This window comes from Pholcus phalangioides, unplaced genomic scaffold (genome assembly GCF_987345545.1).
Source record: "Pholcus phalangioides strain wild (caught in Gottingen) unplaced genomic scaffold, Ppha-v1.0 ptg000013l_1, whole genome shotgun sequence".
NCBI classification, from domain to species: Eukaryota; Metazoa; Arthropoda; class Arachnida; order Araneae; family Pholcidae; genus Pholcus; species Pholcus phalangioides.
This window is the reverse complement of record NW_028301606.1, coordinates 7,734,696-7,751,654: the sequence shown is the minus strand read 5'-3', so window position 1 is coordinate 7,751,654 and position 16,959 is coordinate 7,734,696. Positions and strand designations below refer to the sequence as shown.

General features: G+C 35.9%; 1 protein-coding gene across 4 annotated transcripts in view; it reads right to left on the bottom strand.

Moving 5' to 3' along the window:
- The window catches only part of LOC149078535 (chromatin remodeling protein domino-like), a 152,094-nt gene that overhangs the window by 917 nt on the left and 134,218 nt on the right, over nt 1-16,959 (bottom strand). For 3 of the 4 annotated variants that reach the window (XM_089240641.1, XM_089240644.1, XM_089240642.1), the window contains 11 exons: nt 16,671-16,954; nt 15,308-15,535; nt 14,929-15,207; nt 13,356-13,541; nt 11,496-11,772; nt 11,274-11,368; nt 10,749-11,015; nt 10,276-10,503; nt 5,371-5,511; nt 5,087-5,266; nt 16-297 (listed from right to left, as the gene is read on the bottom strand). In XM_089240641.1, coding sequence (XP_089096767.1) covers nt 16-297; nt 5,087-5,266; nt 5,371-5,511; nt 10,276-10,503; nt 10,749-11,015; nt 11,274-11,368; nt 11,496-11,772; nt 13,356-13,541; nt 14,929-15,207; nt 15,308-15,535; nt 16,671-16,954 — 2,447 coding nt within the window. The remainder of the gene's footprint in view (nt 1-15; nt 298-5,086; nt 5,267-5,370; nt 5,512-10,275; nt 10,504-10,748; nt 11,016-11,273; nt 11,369-11,495; nt 11,773-13,355; nt 13,542-14,928; nt 15,208-15,307; nt 15,536-16,670; nt 16,955-16,959) is intronic. The other variant, XM_089240643.1, reaches the window with a different exon arrangement.

The following is a 16,959-nucleotide window of genomic DNA, read 5'->3' as shown; positions in this document are numbered from 1 at the left end:
AAAAGTAAAACTCACCTGTATGGCTTGCTTGATAGCTTGAGCTGAAGTTGTACTGACGTTTGCATTAGTAGAGGAGACTGGTATGATTCGAGTGCCTGGAGCAGCAGTTGCTGCTGTTAGTGTCTGCAAAGTAGCTACAGTTGTTGCAATCGTGACAGAAGTTGGATGGGCAGCCAGTGAAACAGTAGTACCAGACTTCATCGAAGCAGCCGCTGCTGCAGCAGCAGAAAGAACAGCATGTTGGGACAAGAGCTGGCTCTGGGTAATAGTAGTTACACCAGATTGGGTAGTCGATGTCTAAGGCAACAAAAATAAAAATGATCAATAATTGTACATGTTTGAGAAGAAATGTAAAATCCTCGAGAATAACCTTTACGAGAATATTCTCCAGTTACTTATAGTAGTACTTCCACAGAATATTCTCAAAAATATTTATAATGATATATATTATAATTGAGAATTCTCGAAAATAGAAAATACAGTAAAACCTCTATAAGTCGTCACCTCAAGTTATCGAAAGATTATGACGGCTTAAGCGGAGTGACAACTTAAGAGGAGTTCTGTCAGTTTTAATGTGCAATGTTATGAAAATCGTATAAATTTAAAATAATATGACATTTATTAAAGTATGAATCAAAACAACAATATTAATAAAATTTATACAGATTGCGAAAGAAAAAATAATAGCACTTTATCTTTTTTATCTCTTATTACTTAAATTATTGTAGTGTAATGTACTGTACACTTCGATTTATACTAGTAATTTTTAATTTATAGACTAACAGAGAGCAACTGTTTGAATAAGTAGCTTTTCTTCATAACAGAATTCTCTATTGCACATTAATTTTACATATACATCAAATTTAATTTTAGTGTTTGAATTCTTCATCAGTAAGTAGTTCATGATGCAACTACAAAGTAATCTCAAGCTAACACTTTTGACTTGGTGGAGGAGCCCTGGGCAGGGAGAAGTAAACAGAAGACCTAAACTTGGGAAAGAATGTCTAATTTTTTTCAACAAAGATATTTCGTTTAAATTTCAAGCCCTAAATTAGTCAAGTCCATGCTTTCTATGATTATTTATTATCTGTGTCCATTGCACTTTCACTTGATTAATTTGATTCTTTGATTTACGTAATTTTTGATTTCTTTTATGTAATCTTTGACATATCAATAAATTTTGATTTTGCCGGAGATGCCCTGGGGGGGGGGGGGCAAAGTGCTTACGTTGCTTCTTGTGACAGAGCTTGGGTGTCTCATGTTTTGTCCAATTTCTCCAATGGCAAGGTGGGAAGTGACTAAGTCCATTTCGGAGCAGCTTTGGAGCAGCAAATTCGGGATTTAGAGCAGCAAAATATGGGATTCGGAGCAGATATTTATAAATTAGAACAGTGAAATTAACAAGAATATTTTCGTTAACCCTCAACCCTTTTCAAAATAAAACTGCACTGTCTTTTGTTATCAAACATCTTTTCGTCAGCTTGATTTTTGTGTTTTAGGCTTTTGACACCTTGTTTAAAAGAGCGGCTATCATAAAATTTTTTGCACCCGTCTATTTAAGATGATTTTTGCTTACTGTGGGCACTATTTGCTGCCTTGAACAGCAGCACTTCAAATGAGCTAAAATTTTTTTATAAGTTTTTAATTTTTTTATACTTGGAAAGAATTTGTTGCCAAATGGGAGAGAATTTCAATACAATCAACTCGATGTTTGGCGATTCAGCACTCATTATCTGGCGAGATTGGCGATCTGACACTCGCTATTTGGCGAGATTGACGATTTAACTCTTGTTATTCGGCAACATTAGCGATTTAACGCTCGTTATTCGGCAAAGTTTCTAAACTAACATTCGTAATTCGGCGGACATGCGCTTTTTACTCCCGGAATGAATTTTTTTTTCACGAAACATCCGGATTTAACACCATGACAATCGACTACAGTAATTTCTGCTGCTTCCAGTGACGACTTTTTTTTTAAACGGAAACACTCGAATTTGCACTTTAAAGCTGAAAGGCATTGCAAGCCATCTTCAGTTCCACGATCACGGACAATATCGGGGTTTCGCGATGGAAAGCCCGATCAGGGGCCAATAGTTTAAGTATCTTATATATAAATGTGAAAGTATGTATGTATGTATGTATGTATGCATGCTCTTTATACAAATCTACAGTTTTAGACCGATCGTCGCCAGATTTTGCATATATACCAAACAGGTCCGGGATTGAACCGTAGGCTACTTTAAAAGTTCGTCAGAGCTGGGCAAATGCCCGAAATGGGCGAAAAACTGTGTGGCAACAATAGTTTTAGGGGCCTCAACAATCACTTTCGGAACGTTTACTTTGGTTACCGTGGTTCCCAACAATGCGTTTCAGACGTGTATATATGCCTTTACAATGGTTTGTCAAATCTTTAATTCTGCCATTATAACAGTTTATTCATTTATAACGGTTTGTCACATTTCCAATCCTCCCAGTAATTGAAGAAAACCCGGGAAGCGCCGGGTATTTTTGCTTGCCTGTATACAGGGTGTCCTGTAAGTGCTAATGCGGCCTTTATCTCATCAACCGCCCATCGTAGAGGTATAGTTTCAATTGAAAAAATGCTTAAAAGGCGTTTGAATAATATTCGCTGCCCAAGCTGGACGTATGACGTCGCTAACAACAGAGAACAACAACTACGACGATAAAACAGGGAATAAAAATGTTCTACGCCAGCTGATGAACTCAATGCTTGCCTCAAATCATCAGCACTCTACTTCACCAAACACCAACTCTGGCCATATCGCTACATTGCAATTTACTGCCATTAGTGAGATGGGTTGGAAGTGAAGGTTCTGTCTATCGGTGGTCGCCTCGAGTTTGTTAGGACATCAACACTCTGGCACGAAGCTAAAAAATTATCATTATCCACCAACATGCGAGTTCAACTGCAAAATGACTCAGCACTGCTATCATTTTCACATCAGTTGATCAAACTTGGCAATGGAAGAATTCCCGTAGATCCAAGCACTGGACTGATAACGTTCCCAAATGGATTTTGCCAGTTATTATATATATAAACTCAGTTCAAGAACTTGCAGACAAAGTCTTCCCAAACATTCAACAAAATCACCGAAACCATGAGTGTCTTTGTGAGAGTGCGATCCTGGCACCGAAAAATGATCAACGGCAAACCAACAAGATCAACGGAAAAATCCTAAAAATTATTCCGGGAGACTCCACATCTTACAAATCGGTTGACACTGTCACAGACACAGCGCAGTCAGTATTAAATTAACCTGCAGAATTTCTGAACTCTTTGGATATTCCGGGTGTGCCACCACACAATTTGACCCTCAAAGTCGGAGCACCTGTAATGCTTTTAAGAAATTTGGAGACACCGATACTCTGCTATGGCAACAGACTCTGCGTGAAGAAATTGCACAATTGCATCATTGAAGCAACGATTCTAACTGGATGTTACAAATAAAAAGAAGTATTCATTCCACGTATCCCAATTATCACCGAAGAAATGCCATTCACTTTCAAGCGATTACAGTTCCCGATTCGTTTAGCTTTTGCCATGACAATCACCAAAGCGCAAGCCCAGTCGTTAGCAGTGGCGGGTATCAACTTACTTGAGCCCTGTTTTTCACACGGACACCTTTTCGTCACCTGTTCGCGTGTTGGTAATAGCAAAAATTTGTACATCTACACACCAGATGGAAAAAGAAAAAATATTGTGTACCCACAAGCAATTGCCTGAAGATTTTAATTAAAATATTTAAATATAAAAGTAATTTTCTCTTACTTGATGCAGAAATTTTTTTGATTAAGAAGTAATTAATAAGCTATACATATATAAATTTTTTACGGGGCGGGCAACGTCGCCGGGTATCAGCTAGTAGTGGAATAAAACACGCTCTTCTCTCTCATAAAGAAACGTTTCGTGGCTAGCAGGAACAAAATTTTTTTGGCGTCCTTTCCGAAATTCCGGGCATAATGAAGCAAAATTCGCTATTTGGCGCAGAAAAATGCGAAAATACGCTATTGGAGCAGGATGGCGCAAGATATTAGTTTTGGCGCAGTGCGCCGCAATTGGTGCAGAGTTCCCACCCCTGCAATGGAGATCAGGCAGAAATGAGGTCTAGCTTGAACAGTTCCCAACGTTCCAAAAACCATAGTCGGCAAATGAACTTCCCCACCGTAACTTTCGTTACTTAAACTGTTCCGTTTGGGTATATAGGATTTTATGGTGACTTTTAAGCATATGGCAATGCTGTTAACAAGCTGTTTTTTTAATGGGAGCCATAAAAATAGTCTGTTCCTCTTTTTCAAACTTTTTCATAGTGACGACTTAATCGAAATTAGCGACGAGTAAATGAGGGTTTAATAACATTGTGGTCTATGAGAGCTGGAAGGGTCTGAAGAAAAATGACGACTTAACCAGAATGACGACTAAACAAGGTTTTACTGTATTTATAATGATACATATTATAATTGAGAATTTTCTCTGTCCCCATCTCTCTCCCCAAGAAGACAAGAAAAATTGAAGTTTTTAGCCCACACTATTAAACTTTAAAAGCAAGAAAATTAAAACAACATGACTGAATTGCACAACTTGCAAAGAAATATGAGTAATACAACATTTAAGTGTATGTACATCAAAGAATATAACAGTTCTGTATTTTAGAATGAAAGTGATTATAAGAATAGCTGCCTTTGTCCATCAACTTTGGTCTAATTTTTTGCTTTGAGCTTATTTTTGAAAATTTAAAGATAAAATTTTTTTTTAAATTAGATAAAGGATTTCAAAATCCTAAAAACAAAAAGTTTTGAAACCTCTCACTATGATTGAGAATATTCTCAAATTAAAAGTTGTGATTATGCCAAAAATTGTTTTGTTTTAAATGCTTCAAGAAATGAAAACTGAATTATATTTCATAAGATAAACAAAATTGTTAATTTTTTTTTTTTCATTATTCAAAAGGAAAATGAATATTCTCGATTATTCTATAATTTTTACATATAATCCAGAATATTCTTCACTCACATCTCTATGTTTGAGTAAAGAAATCTAATAACAAAGTAAAAAAAAATTCCATACCACTGGGATGCTTTGGGGCAGAACCTGCTTCATTGCTTGCTGCAGCTGATGAACAGTCATAGCAGTTTGCAAGCTCTTTGCTTGTTGGCCAGCAGCAGCCTGAGCACCTTGAATAACTTGTATGGTGTTCAATGGACTAGATAATGCAGATGCTCCTAAACCCCCACTTTTACCTTGAACCTGTGAGGGAGAAAAAAAAGACATTTTTTTCATCGTGTACAGAGAACATAGATGAACAACATAATAAACATGCTATAAATTGTAACTGGTAAAAATTTTCTGACCTTTGTTAGCTGTGACAAATTGGTAACCTTTGAACCTTTTCTTGCTTGTAGTAACAATTGCTGTTGCAGCTGTAACTGCCTGAGTTGCTGATTAGTGATTGTTGCCGTTGTTCCCTTAGTCTGCCCACCTACAGATTTTGTCTGTGAAAAGAAGAAAAAAATAAATAGTTATAGTAAGAATAAAAAAGCTTACCACTATGAAGCAGTTACATTATATTCCCACTTCTGGGAAATTACAGAAAATAATTTAAAATTATTTTCAATAACTTACAGGAAGTATCAGAGAACAAAGTCAAAATATCATTCAGGTAAAGAGAGTAGGGATCAAAATACTCAGAAAATAAAATATAAAATAATTAGTTGGATATATCTATGCAATAACATTGATTTCAACTTTATAGTTATATCTTCTCAAGTTTCTCAAGTATGAAAGTTAATGTCCCCTTATTACCTTTTAATATTCAGCTGCATCAACTCATATAGCTCAAGTATTTTTTAAAAATTAATAATGGCTCATAAATTACACTGAAACAATTCTGCAGCGATTGAGATTATTGGACAGGCAGATAGATAACTTAAACTTTAAAAAAATCCAGAATATTTAATGGAAAAATCAATGAAAAAAAAAATCGATTTCATATTTCTACATTTCTTTTTTATATTTCAATTTATATTTGTTCTTTCAATCTTTTATGAGCTGCTGAGAAAGTTACCATGTTGGTTGGGATCACCACGTTTGGGCAGCTGGCTGTGTTAATTGATAATGGATATCTGACTCCACTCTAATATTATAAGGCATGTCAATAGTCACAACATGAATTTATTTGCAGAAATTCACAATACGCGAAACGACAATGACACATAATCACTGGCTCACAACAACTATTTTTCTTCTTTCAGTCCCAGACCTGCCAACCTTGAAAACACAAAAGTCCTGCAAACATACTGTAATTTCCGTGCATAATCCGCGGAGTGGAAGTCAAATAAAGAAGAATTAAATGTAAAATTTGCAAAATATGTGTATACATGTATTTTTATAAGGTAACAGACTATGCATGGATGCAACATTTAGAAGCAGCAACATTTTCTCTGAAAATCACAAACACTCCTCAAATTTCTCAAGATTTCATTAAAGGGGGGAATAAAATTTATTCATGTAGATTACAGGACATTTTTTGTTCTCAAAGCAGCAAAATGCCAATGTGAAACTTATTGCAGTAAAATATGCACTTTTGCATGTTTGAAATATTCATGGGTATAAAATATTTATTATAGAACGTTTATTACATTAAATATGATCAGAAATACCAACTTTTGGAATCCAGAAATACTGATATTTTCCCCACGTACAAGTCTTGCTTAGCCCCTGAGTAGAATATAATCATCTTGGATGCTATTATTGATGGATAATCTTGGGCATACAAAGTCATTGATGTCATGACATCCTGAAAGCTCAGGGAAAATCTAAAAAAATTTAGATCTGAACGAAATCGAAAAAAAAAAACTTTCTTCCATATCTGATTTACTGCTAAAATCCAGAGCTGGAAAAAAGGCAAAATATCCAGAGTCTACGGGCCCAAATCCGGAGAGTTGGCAGGTTTGCAGCCCTGGTGTCGCTTGGCACACATAATCAACATAGCTGCTTTTGATGCCAAAAAAAGCATTGGCAAAACTCCGCCACACCTTGGATATGGTTTGCATGTCCCTCAAAGAAAGAGGGAAATAGCACATGATTCAAAAAACATCATATGCCACTGAGTAGCATATTAATAACCTACTACTTTTTTTTCCGAGGTTAGAATAGAAATATTTTAAACAATTTGCAACAATTATTTCACAAAGATACACAGGTGGCAAAAAGATGCCACAGATGCCAACTTTAGAGAATGAGAATTAGGGAGACATTTGCACGGATCCAAATTCCATACAAAAATAAATACAGACCTGCCAACCTTCAAAAGGTAAAAATCCTACAATGTACTTTAAAATCTGACAAGTATTCTTTTGCATGTAAAAATCCTTATATTTGTCAATATCCATATATTTGTCATTTTATTGCGATAATAAGAACCTACACACAGACGTATACTTTTGGAATCCAGAAATTCTGTGAATCACCCGAGGGCCCCGTGGACCCAATAAAAAAAGTTGTGATAATTTAAAAAAAATTAAAAATTTTATCAATTAAGAAAAAGCGTCCCTCCCCCAGGCAGATCCTGGGTAACTTCTGAGCAGAATATAATCATCTTGAATGCTATCAAAGATGAATAATCATCTTGGGAACATGAAAAAAACAGTTGTATATTTTCTTTTTGAAGACATCTGATCAAAGAAAACAAAAAAAAAAAATCTTCAAAATATAAGGCCGCTGACAAAAAAAGTTCCAATAGTATCACATAGTTACAATCAATCTTTCTGTTATTGTGTTTACCGCATGGTTGTTAATAGAATACAATAAAATTATAAAGGGATGTCGGCAGCCAAGACCATCCCCTGATAAATGCCAAGCAAACAAAGTCATGTAACTGTTTGCTTAAATGTGGTCACCAAGATATTTTTGATGGCTACTCGAACCAAGAAATTTTTTTGATGACTTAACCGAAGTGGCGTCTTCAATGAAGTAGGTAGGTTCCGTAAATTACGGCTGCCCTCTATAGGTGTTTTTCCAAAAATATACCATAGTCATTGATGTCATGGCATCATGAAAGCTAAGAGAAAATATAAATTTCTACCTAAAATAAATTGAAAAATATTTCCAAATCTAATTTTCTGCTAAAATCTGGAGAGCCGGAGGAAAGGCAAAAAATCCAGAGAGTTGGCAGGTCTGTAAATATAAAATTTGATGAACAATGTAGGGAGTTTTGTTTAACAAGAGTAAAACTACAGGGTTTTCCCCTTTTGCAAAAATGCGACATCGTGCAAGCCATTGCCAATCATCTCCAACCAGCAAGCTGAACTACCTGTCATACTACATTCTAATCAAATCGTGCAAACAAAAAAAATCTCCATCGAGCTCGAAATGGGACAGATGGTTAAACCATACACTAAGTCACCTTGCCAATTTTTAATGCCTAAAGGCCGAACTGATACTAACTGTTTGGTGAATTTTATCTTTTCCCTTCCCAAAAACTAAATATTTTTTGTGATTTGACACAATGGCAATCATTTACATCATGCTTGTGACATAAATTTGGGGATTAAAATCGTCTTTTTTTTTCTGCATAAATTCTTTGAAAATAATTTTTTCCCTGCAAAAGTAGGAATTTTTTACAATCATGGTCAAAATTAAAGAGATAAAATTGAGTCGGGGAGATGAAGTAGAAATTTGGGAGACTTGAGATGAGAATAGAAAAATATTGAAAATTTTCTTTAAAAGCATTAAAAAAGCATTACTAATATTCCCTTCCACATTCCTTAATATTTTATTGTTGGAGAATTTCATTCGCATCTGCATATTAAACTGAAGAGCCAAAAAAAACTGGTACAGGCATGCGTATGCAAATAAAGAGATATAGAACCAATCAGAGTACGGCGCTGGGGTCGGCAACGCCTACATAACACAGCAAGTGTCTGGCATAGTTGTTAGATCGGTTACTGCTGCTACAATGGCAGGTTATCGAGATTTAAGTGAGTTTGAACATGGTGTTATAGTCGGCACACGAGGAATGGGCATAGCATCTTCGAGGTAGCGATGAAATTTGGATTTCCATGTACGACCATTTCACAAGTGCACCGTGAATATCGGGAATCCGGTAAAAAATTAAATCTACGACATCGCTGCGGCCGGAAAAAGATCATGCAAGAACGGGACCAATGAGAATCATTAAACGTGACAGACGTGAAACCCTTCCGCAACTTGCTGCAGATTTCAGTGCTGGGCCATCAACAAGTGTCAGCGTGCGAACCCTTCAACGAAACATAATCGATATGGGCTTTCGGAGCCGAAGGCCCACTCGTGTACCCTTGATGACTGCACGACACAAAGGTTTACGCTTCGCCTGGGCCCGACAACACAGACATTGGACTGTTAAGGACTGGAAACACGTTGCCTGGTCTGACGAGTCTCGGTTCCAATTGCTTCGAGCTGATGGACGTGTATGGGTATGGAGACAACCTCATGAATCCATGGACCCTATATGTCAACAGGGGACTGTTCAAGCTGGTGGAGGTTCTGTGATGGTATGTGTGCAGTTGGCGTGATATGGGACCCCTGATACGTCTAGATACGACTCTGACAGGAGACAGCTACATAAGCATCCTGTCTGATCACCTGCACCCATTCATGTCCATTGTGCCTTCCGACGGACTTGGACAATTTCAGTGGGACAATGCGACACCCCACACGTCCAGAATTGTTACAAAGTGGCTCCAGGAACACTCTTCTGACTTTAGACACTTCCGCTGGCCACCTAAATCTCCAGACATGAACATTATTGAACATATCTGGGATGCCTTGCAGTGTGCTAGTCGCCACGTACCAATTTGGTCGTTTCGTACAGTAACGAATGGTGGAAGACGTATTCACGTCAGCCTTGCAGTGAGCATCCTGTCTGATCACCTGCACTTATTCATGTCCACTGTGCCTTCTGACGGACTTGGACAATTTCAGTGGGACAATGCGACACCCCACACGTCCAGAATTGCTACAAAGTGGCTCCAGGAAGTGTGCTGTTCAGAAGAGATCTCCACCCCCCCTCTTACTCCTACGGATTTATGGACAGCCCTGCAGGATTCATGGTGTCAATTACCTCCAGCACTACTTCAGACATTAGTCAAGTCCATGCCACGTAGTGTTGCGCCACTTCTGCGGGCTCGCGTGGCCCCTACACGATATTAGGCAGGTGTACCAGTTTTTTTTGGCTCTTTAATGTATATGCAGAAAATCATGCAAGTAAATGGATTTACCATCACTTGTGGAAGAGTAATGTTGACTCCTCCTGCTGATACAGCAGATACAGGAATAGCAACAGATGATGCACCCCCAAGAGATGGTGCAGACACTGTTTTAACGAGTGTAGCCATTGATGTTTGCAGAGCACTTGTAGCAACAGCAGTCTGTTGTTGCTGTTGTTGTTGCTGCTGCTGTTGAACTTGTTGTAACTGAGCTTGAGCAAGAATCTGCGCAGTAGTAAGCTATTGAAAGGTAGATGAAAACAGAGAAAAAATGACCTAATTATTGGTTTTCACCTAATTCTGATGAAATATGATTTAGATACATAAGAAAGCAATTAGAACATTGTTTACCACTTTATTAACCTTCATTTTTAGCAAAAATAAGTATTTTTAAAACTTAAATTTTAAATCCAATGTAACATTAATTAAACATTCCTCAAAATAACAAGAGAAAACACGTTCTAGTGAGGGATTCTGCCTGTTACCTGAGCATGCTTCTGTTGTTGAATTTGCTGTTGTCGCTTCACGATTTGGGCCATCTCAGCCTCCGTCACAGTGCGACTAACAGCCGGTTTCATGGATGCAGCCTGCTGCTGAGCTATCCTTTGCTGAGCTGCAGCTACGACAGGAATCGTAGCTCCACTTGTAGCAACAGTTCCAGCAACAACTTTTCCAGTGACTCCTGCCTGTTGTGAAACTTGTTGTTGCTGAGCTTGAAGTCGTTTCAGTTGTTGTTGTTTCAGTGTCTGCTCCTAAATAAACAAAAAAAGGGGGGGGGGAAATCAGTCATTTTCTCAGGAGGAGTTTAAGAAAAACAATTATGTCATTAAAATTGTTTTAATAACAATAAGTAATAAAATCAAGTGTTAAGAGAATTGGGTCCCATCCCTATGGGCTCTGCACTACTACTATTAAAAAAATTCTACCAAAGATAATTTGATAAAATAAAAAGTGATTAAAGAAAACTGAAAAGATAATATTATCAGCGCCACACACAGATCTTTACTTACCCTTTGTCTAAGAAGAGCAGTCTGCCTGAATGATTGTATCTGAGCAAGCTGAGTCAAGTTGCGATGCGTAACTTGTGGATTGAGTTGGGTTAATGCTAGAAAACAAATGCAAAGCAAATAAATTTCTTCTAAACATTCTATGAAATGCTCCAAATGTAAATGTCTAATGGTTCTAAGAATTAATGCTTCACCTTAAGAATGAACGGGCATAAATAAACTTACGTGTTGTGCCAGTTGTAGTTGCAAGAGCAGATGCAGTTAACCTTTGATTAGATGTTTGCACATGAACAGCAGTGAGTCCAGCAACAGAAACAACTGCTGGTGCAACTGACGCACTAGTTGTGACAGCTCCAGTTGTGAGGCCTCTGACTTGACCAGCAGCAGCTGCTGCAACCATTTCCTGAACCGTCATTGTAGTGGTGCCACCTCCAGTCGTACTGACGTTAACTCTCTGACTCGCTCGCAAATTTGAAGAAGCCAATGCTGCTATTGCTGCATTCTGTCATTCAGAAAAAAAATTAATTATACAACCACACTTGATGAAACAAATTTGTTATAATGAGAATAACACATATACTCCTACACACATTTGGAAACATCACATATTTACATGCACACATGCATTATATATTCAAAGAAAAAAACTACAATCATATACCAAAACGTCCCACAATTGGGCAATGAAGTTTAGTAGTAACCACCAAAGTGATAAAAATATTTTTTGAGAGATGCATATTTATTATAAATGAAAAATAAACATAGATATGAATTCAATTAATGAAAATTAAATACAAAAAATATGTGTGGGGAATAAAACACCATCTGATTTAGTTTAAAGGCTTTGTGGAATAAAGAAAGTCTCATAAATGCCCAAGTAATTTGCCTAATATTTGTCCCATTAGAAAATGAATTCAACCAAAGGGTATAATAAAAACAATTTAATCGTTGATTGGATGTGAAATACGTTTTTTACATATACTTATCCGTAAATATTTGAAAGATTCTATTCCAATTTCATAATGTAAAATAAAATAAGCCTTTCATGACAGACTTTTCATTAGTGAATTTTAAATTTTTTTTGGTTTTCAGTTGCAGAACGTTCCTGCTTTATCTATATCATACTCTATTCCTCCGCATTAGCTGACATGCCAGGAAACATACCAGCATGCTGAAAAATTCTTAAATATCTTTATTCCAAAAAATCCATCGAATTGTTTAAATGCATATTGTAATCCTTATTAAACCTTGATTTTCCTGGTATGCAGAGAATGAACCAAACCCCAACATTCAAAAAGCTGGTATTCCTTGAGTTGAACGGCACGCTGGCTAATGCAGGAAAAATTGTCTTTTTAGATCATATCCATCTAATTTTGGAGATTGGAAACCAATAACGAAAATGATTAGAAACTCAGGGCAGCAGATTCTCTGAAGTATTTATCCCCTAAACCAGTGGTTCTCAAACTTTTGACACCCACACCTTCCTTGTCCAATTCATGGTTCACTTGCAGCTCCCAGGAGTAATTTGGTGAATATTTTGTTGTACAAGAGAACCATTCAAAGCATAAATAGGCACACAAATGGATATCTGATTTATCGCAATGCCCCTAACAGCAGTGACACACACTCCGAGAAACACTGACCTAAACCATAAAATTTAATATTCTCAAGACAATTTAGCTAACTACCCAAACAAAATCAAATTCTTAATTATAATCTCAATGCTCAGGAGTTGGGTGCTCAATGGGTTTGTTAGCATCTTCTCTTTAATAATTTACAACTGAATAATTAATTTGACACTAAAAGAAACATGCATGATCTATACCACAAAGAAGATTCACATAACATTCATACATAAACACAAACTAAAATGAAGAAAAAAAGCACAGAAACAACTTTTTTGCATAAGCTTCACATTCCAACATAACTTCTTTAATCAGATCAATATGCACTCTATTGTGCAACAGAACAAAGAGTAAGAAAAAAAAAATAAACAGAAGAATAAAAGCTTCTAACTGACAACATCTACTCCACAAGTCCACATAAATTTGATGTTTTGACATGCACTGGACTTCATGGTAATACCTGCAACTGTTGGGCTTGAGCAAAGCTTGCAATTACAGTCTGTTGCTGTTGAATAACATTGGCAGTGCCTGTAACAGCAACAGTCACAGGCTGTTGTTGCTGTTGTGACTGGGATTGTTGGCCATGATGCCTTGACACAATTTGCTGTTGTTCAGCAACCTGAACCACTGTAGTCGTGGTAGAGGCCTGAGAGGGGTTACACATACAATCAATTGTAAATCAAGTGGTCTGATATTTTCCACCAGACAAAAGAGTTCAAAATTCACCATCACTAGTAGACCAAAAATGAATCAGATCTGGTTGAACTACAGTATACTAAAATTGAATATTTACAGTGTAAAAGCTTTTTAAGGTAATAAATACATTTAACATTGTAATGCATTCAATGCAATTTTTTTCATATGAACTTGAAGATGCGTTTTTATGTTCACCAGTATTATTTTCAAGTAGAATACATTAATACTAATCACATGAAAATATGCTCCAGAAGTAATTGCCAGAACAGCTGATAATATACATGTTTTGTTATCAATGTTTTGAAATCAAATTATATATCTAACTTTCAATAAGTGGCAATATGAAACAATAGATTATATAGTGTTTCCCTTGAAGAAACTTCATAATAAGGTTTGAGGCACCAAGAAGTGCCTACTGGCTTCTATATTAAACTTGGTACAATGTTTGAGAAATATGGTAGATTGTGGTTAGCACAGTTATATGTCAAGGCAATTATTACATGCATGGATTTGAATATGAAATTACTAAAATACATAAACTGATCCATATGGTCTAAAAAAAATTATCCCACAAAAAATTAGAAAAACATGGAGGGGTTGGTTATGAAAAAAAGAAGAAATACGTTTAGATAAGCTGTAACATGGAAAACGTAGGTAAGGAAAAATTCCTGGTCATGTTAATAAAAAACTTCAGCTGCAAAAAAGTTTGCAAACTTTTTAAACTTCAACCTATATCATTAAATAACTCTTTGTTCTGCTCCTATTTCTGAATTGCTGTCAACACCCCTCATTGCTTATCTCCCCCCCCCCCCCAGTAAGAAATGGCTGAACTCTGCCTACATTTTTCTCCTATTTTAATTGTCCTTTAAACGACATAATAGGTCTCAGATAAGCAAAATTCAATGTCTGAATGTTTTTTAAGATAAACTGGTCATTCAATATATAAGGCTAGGATTAGTTGAAATGATGAGTTTCATAGCAACTTCAAAAAGTATGTAATGTATATATTTAATATAATCCTTTATTTTTCTTTTCACCTATGTTTCAAAGAAACGAAGTAGAATCGTGATAAAAAATGCAAGTCTCCTCTCACAAGCACGACACATCAAGCAAGTTTTCGCATACGTTTTAGTACAGGCAGAAGTGGTAGTGCAAAATATTAAAGCCTCTTGGAAAATTGAAAACTTTGTGATAAGATTCAACTGCTTATGACAATAACATAGTAAGTTGAGCCCATATTAAAAAAAAACAAGGGGGAGGGGATAAAACAAAATATTTTCAACTATGATACACACAGGTTGAAAAAAAAAGGTAAACAGAGAGAAAAGATGTCTTACACTTTGAGACTTGGGCTTTTCTCTCGCAATACGCTCAGCTCTAATTGCAGCCACTTGAACTGGAGTTAGCGGTTGATCATAGTTAATTCCAGCATCAACCAAGATTGAAGCATGTTTTGCATTCTTTACAGTGGGTGTGAGCCATGGTTTTGCAACAGGGGCCCTGCGTTTTGCAACTGTGGTCAGACAATCAAATCGCACATTGCAAAGAGATGTGAATGAACTATTGTTATCTTGCAGGTATAGTTGGCTGGTTCGCATTGGTCTGTTGTTCTTTGTCTATAAACAAAATAAATTAATGCATAAAATTCAGCATTTATCACAAAGTAACCAAAATGATAATGCTTCTGTTAGAGATGGAAACCAACATATCAATTACCTTATAAATTCCTTTAGTTTTCTTCTGTTTTTTTGGATTTGTGTCATATAGGATTTTTCCTTCTTCTCTAGGAACAATAACACTCTCATATCGGTTTCTGCATTGCTTTGCTGATCTATAGACACGACTTACTGTATTTACAACATCAGCGCAAAGATCCCAATTCGGTATGTGACCTGGCTGAACTACAGTTAAAGTTAACGGCAAGCCTTGTAAATCCTGTATAACCTGTAAAATACGTTGAAAAAATATTTTTCTATAACTATACAAATTAAATATAGCTGATTCATTTACCTGAAAAATAGGACATTGGGAAATAAACCAAATAATGGTAATATGATCAGTGCAGCAGAAAAAAATTCCAAAACTAGTCAAAGAAAAATTTGTGTAGCACCAAATACAATGATATAAGTTGAGAAAATTATTTTCACTGATAATACCCCTCTCTCACCAGCAGGAAGAGGTAAAAGAGTGCATTTTCTTTACTCTTTCTTATCTATGTATCTTCTTGATGTGGCTTGGGGGAAAAAATTTCCATTCAAAGAATTGAAAAGATTTGCTCAAAGTGCATCTAATTAAAAATAAAATTACTTTTAGGATAAGACAATACAAATGAGGTTTGACCAAAGTAGAAGTATTACTGTATTTGATATCTTTGAAATTAAAATAAAATTCAAGGAGTTCCAGAATAAATCAAAAGCATTTATTTGTACAAACTTCCAGAAATAATAATTTTACCAGAATTTGAAAAAGCTAAAAAAATTGTTAAAAATTAGAACCTAAGAGTTTTAAAGTGAAGTTTCAGATCAATTAACTGGATATAATTGCAATCTCAGTGCATATTCAAGGGAAAAAAAAAAAAGAAATAATGGCCAAATTGAATCATAAAAAACTCTTGGAACAATCAAAACAAGCAATAAGTACAATAAAAATGATTGTGCTTATGATTCTAACAATCTTTGGTCATAATCTGAGTAATTGGCAGATTTTACAAGTGCTCAGAGTATTTTGCGCTCATAAATTTATTCATATATGTGGGAAAAAAGTACAGGAATGTGTGTTTAGTGATTTATGCAACATTTGCATTTATTTCTAAAATATATAATTTTTTCGCACACTAGGAAAAGTCTGCATGAAGGGCAGACAACACATTTATACAATAAGATTGAGAAAATCACAAAGAAAAAGGAAGAAATATTTTTTAAAAAATTGTTTCTGCCCACATTTTATACTGAAACTCCACATATCAAGGAAATGGTTTAAAGATTCTCAATCTCTTGAAAGTTGAAGATTCATTCTATTTGAATATTTATACCTACACCAACACCATTGAAGAAAGGATGAGACATAAAATATTAGCTACCTGTAGCAATGCCCAATCTTCATGAACAAGCCATTCTGGATTGTCTTGTTGAGACTCAAAAGCTGGTTTGTTGACAACAATACCTGCAGAGGTTGCAGCTTGTTTTAAACCTAGACTTGGAAGAGTTTTATGAAGACCAACTCCACCAATCAGCCCCCTAACTCTCTGGAGTTTAGCCTCTCGTCTCATCTTAAGAATAGCTGCTGTCGGACGATCAAATAATGATCGTGGTATAGTGATGTCATCTTTGCGAACTTTCTGTTTGCGTGTTGTAACGATTGGCACTGAA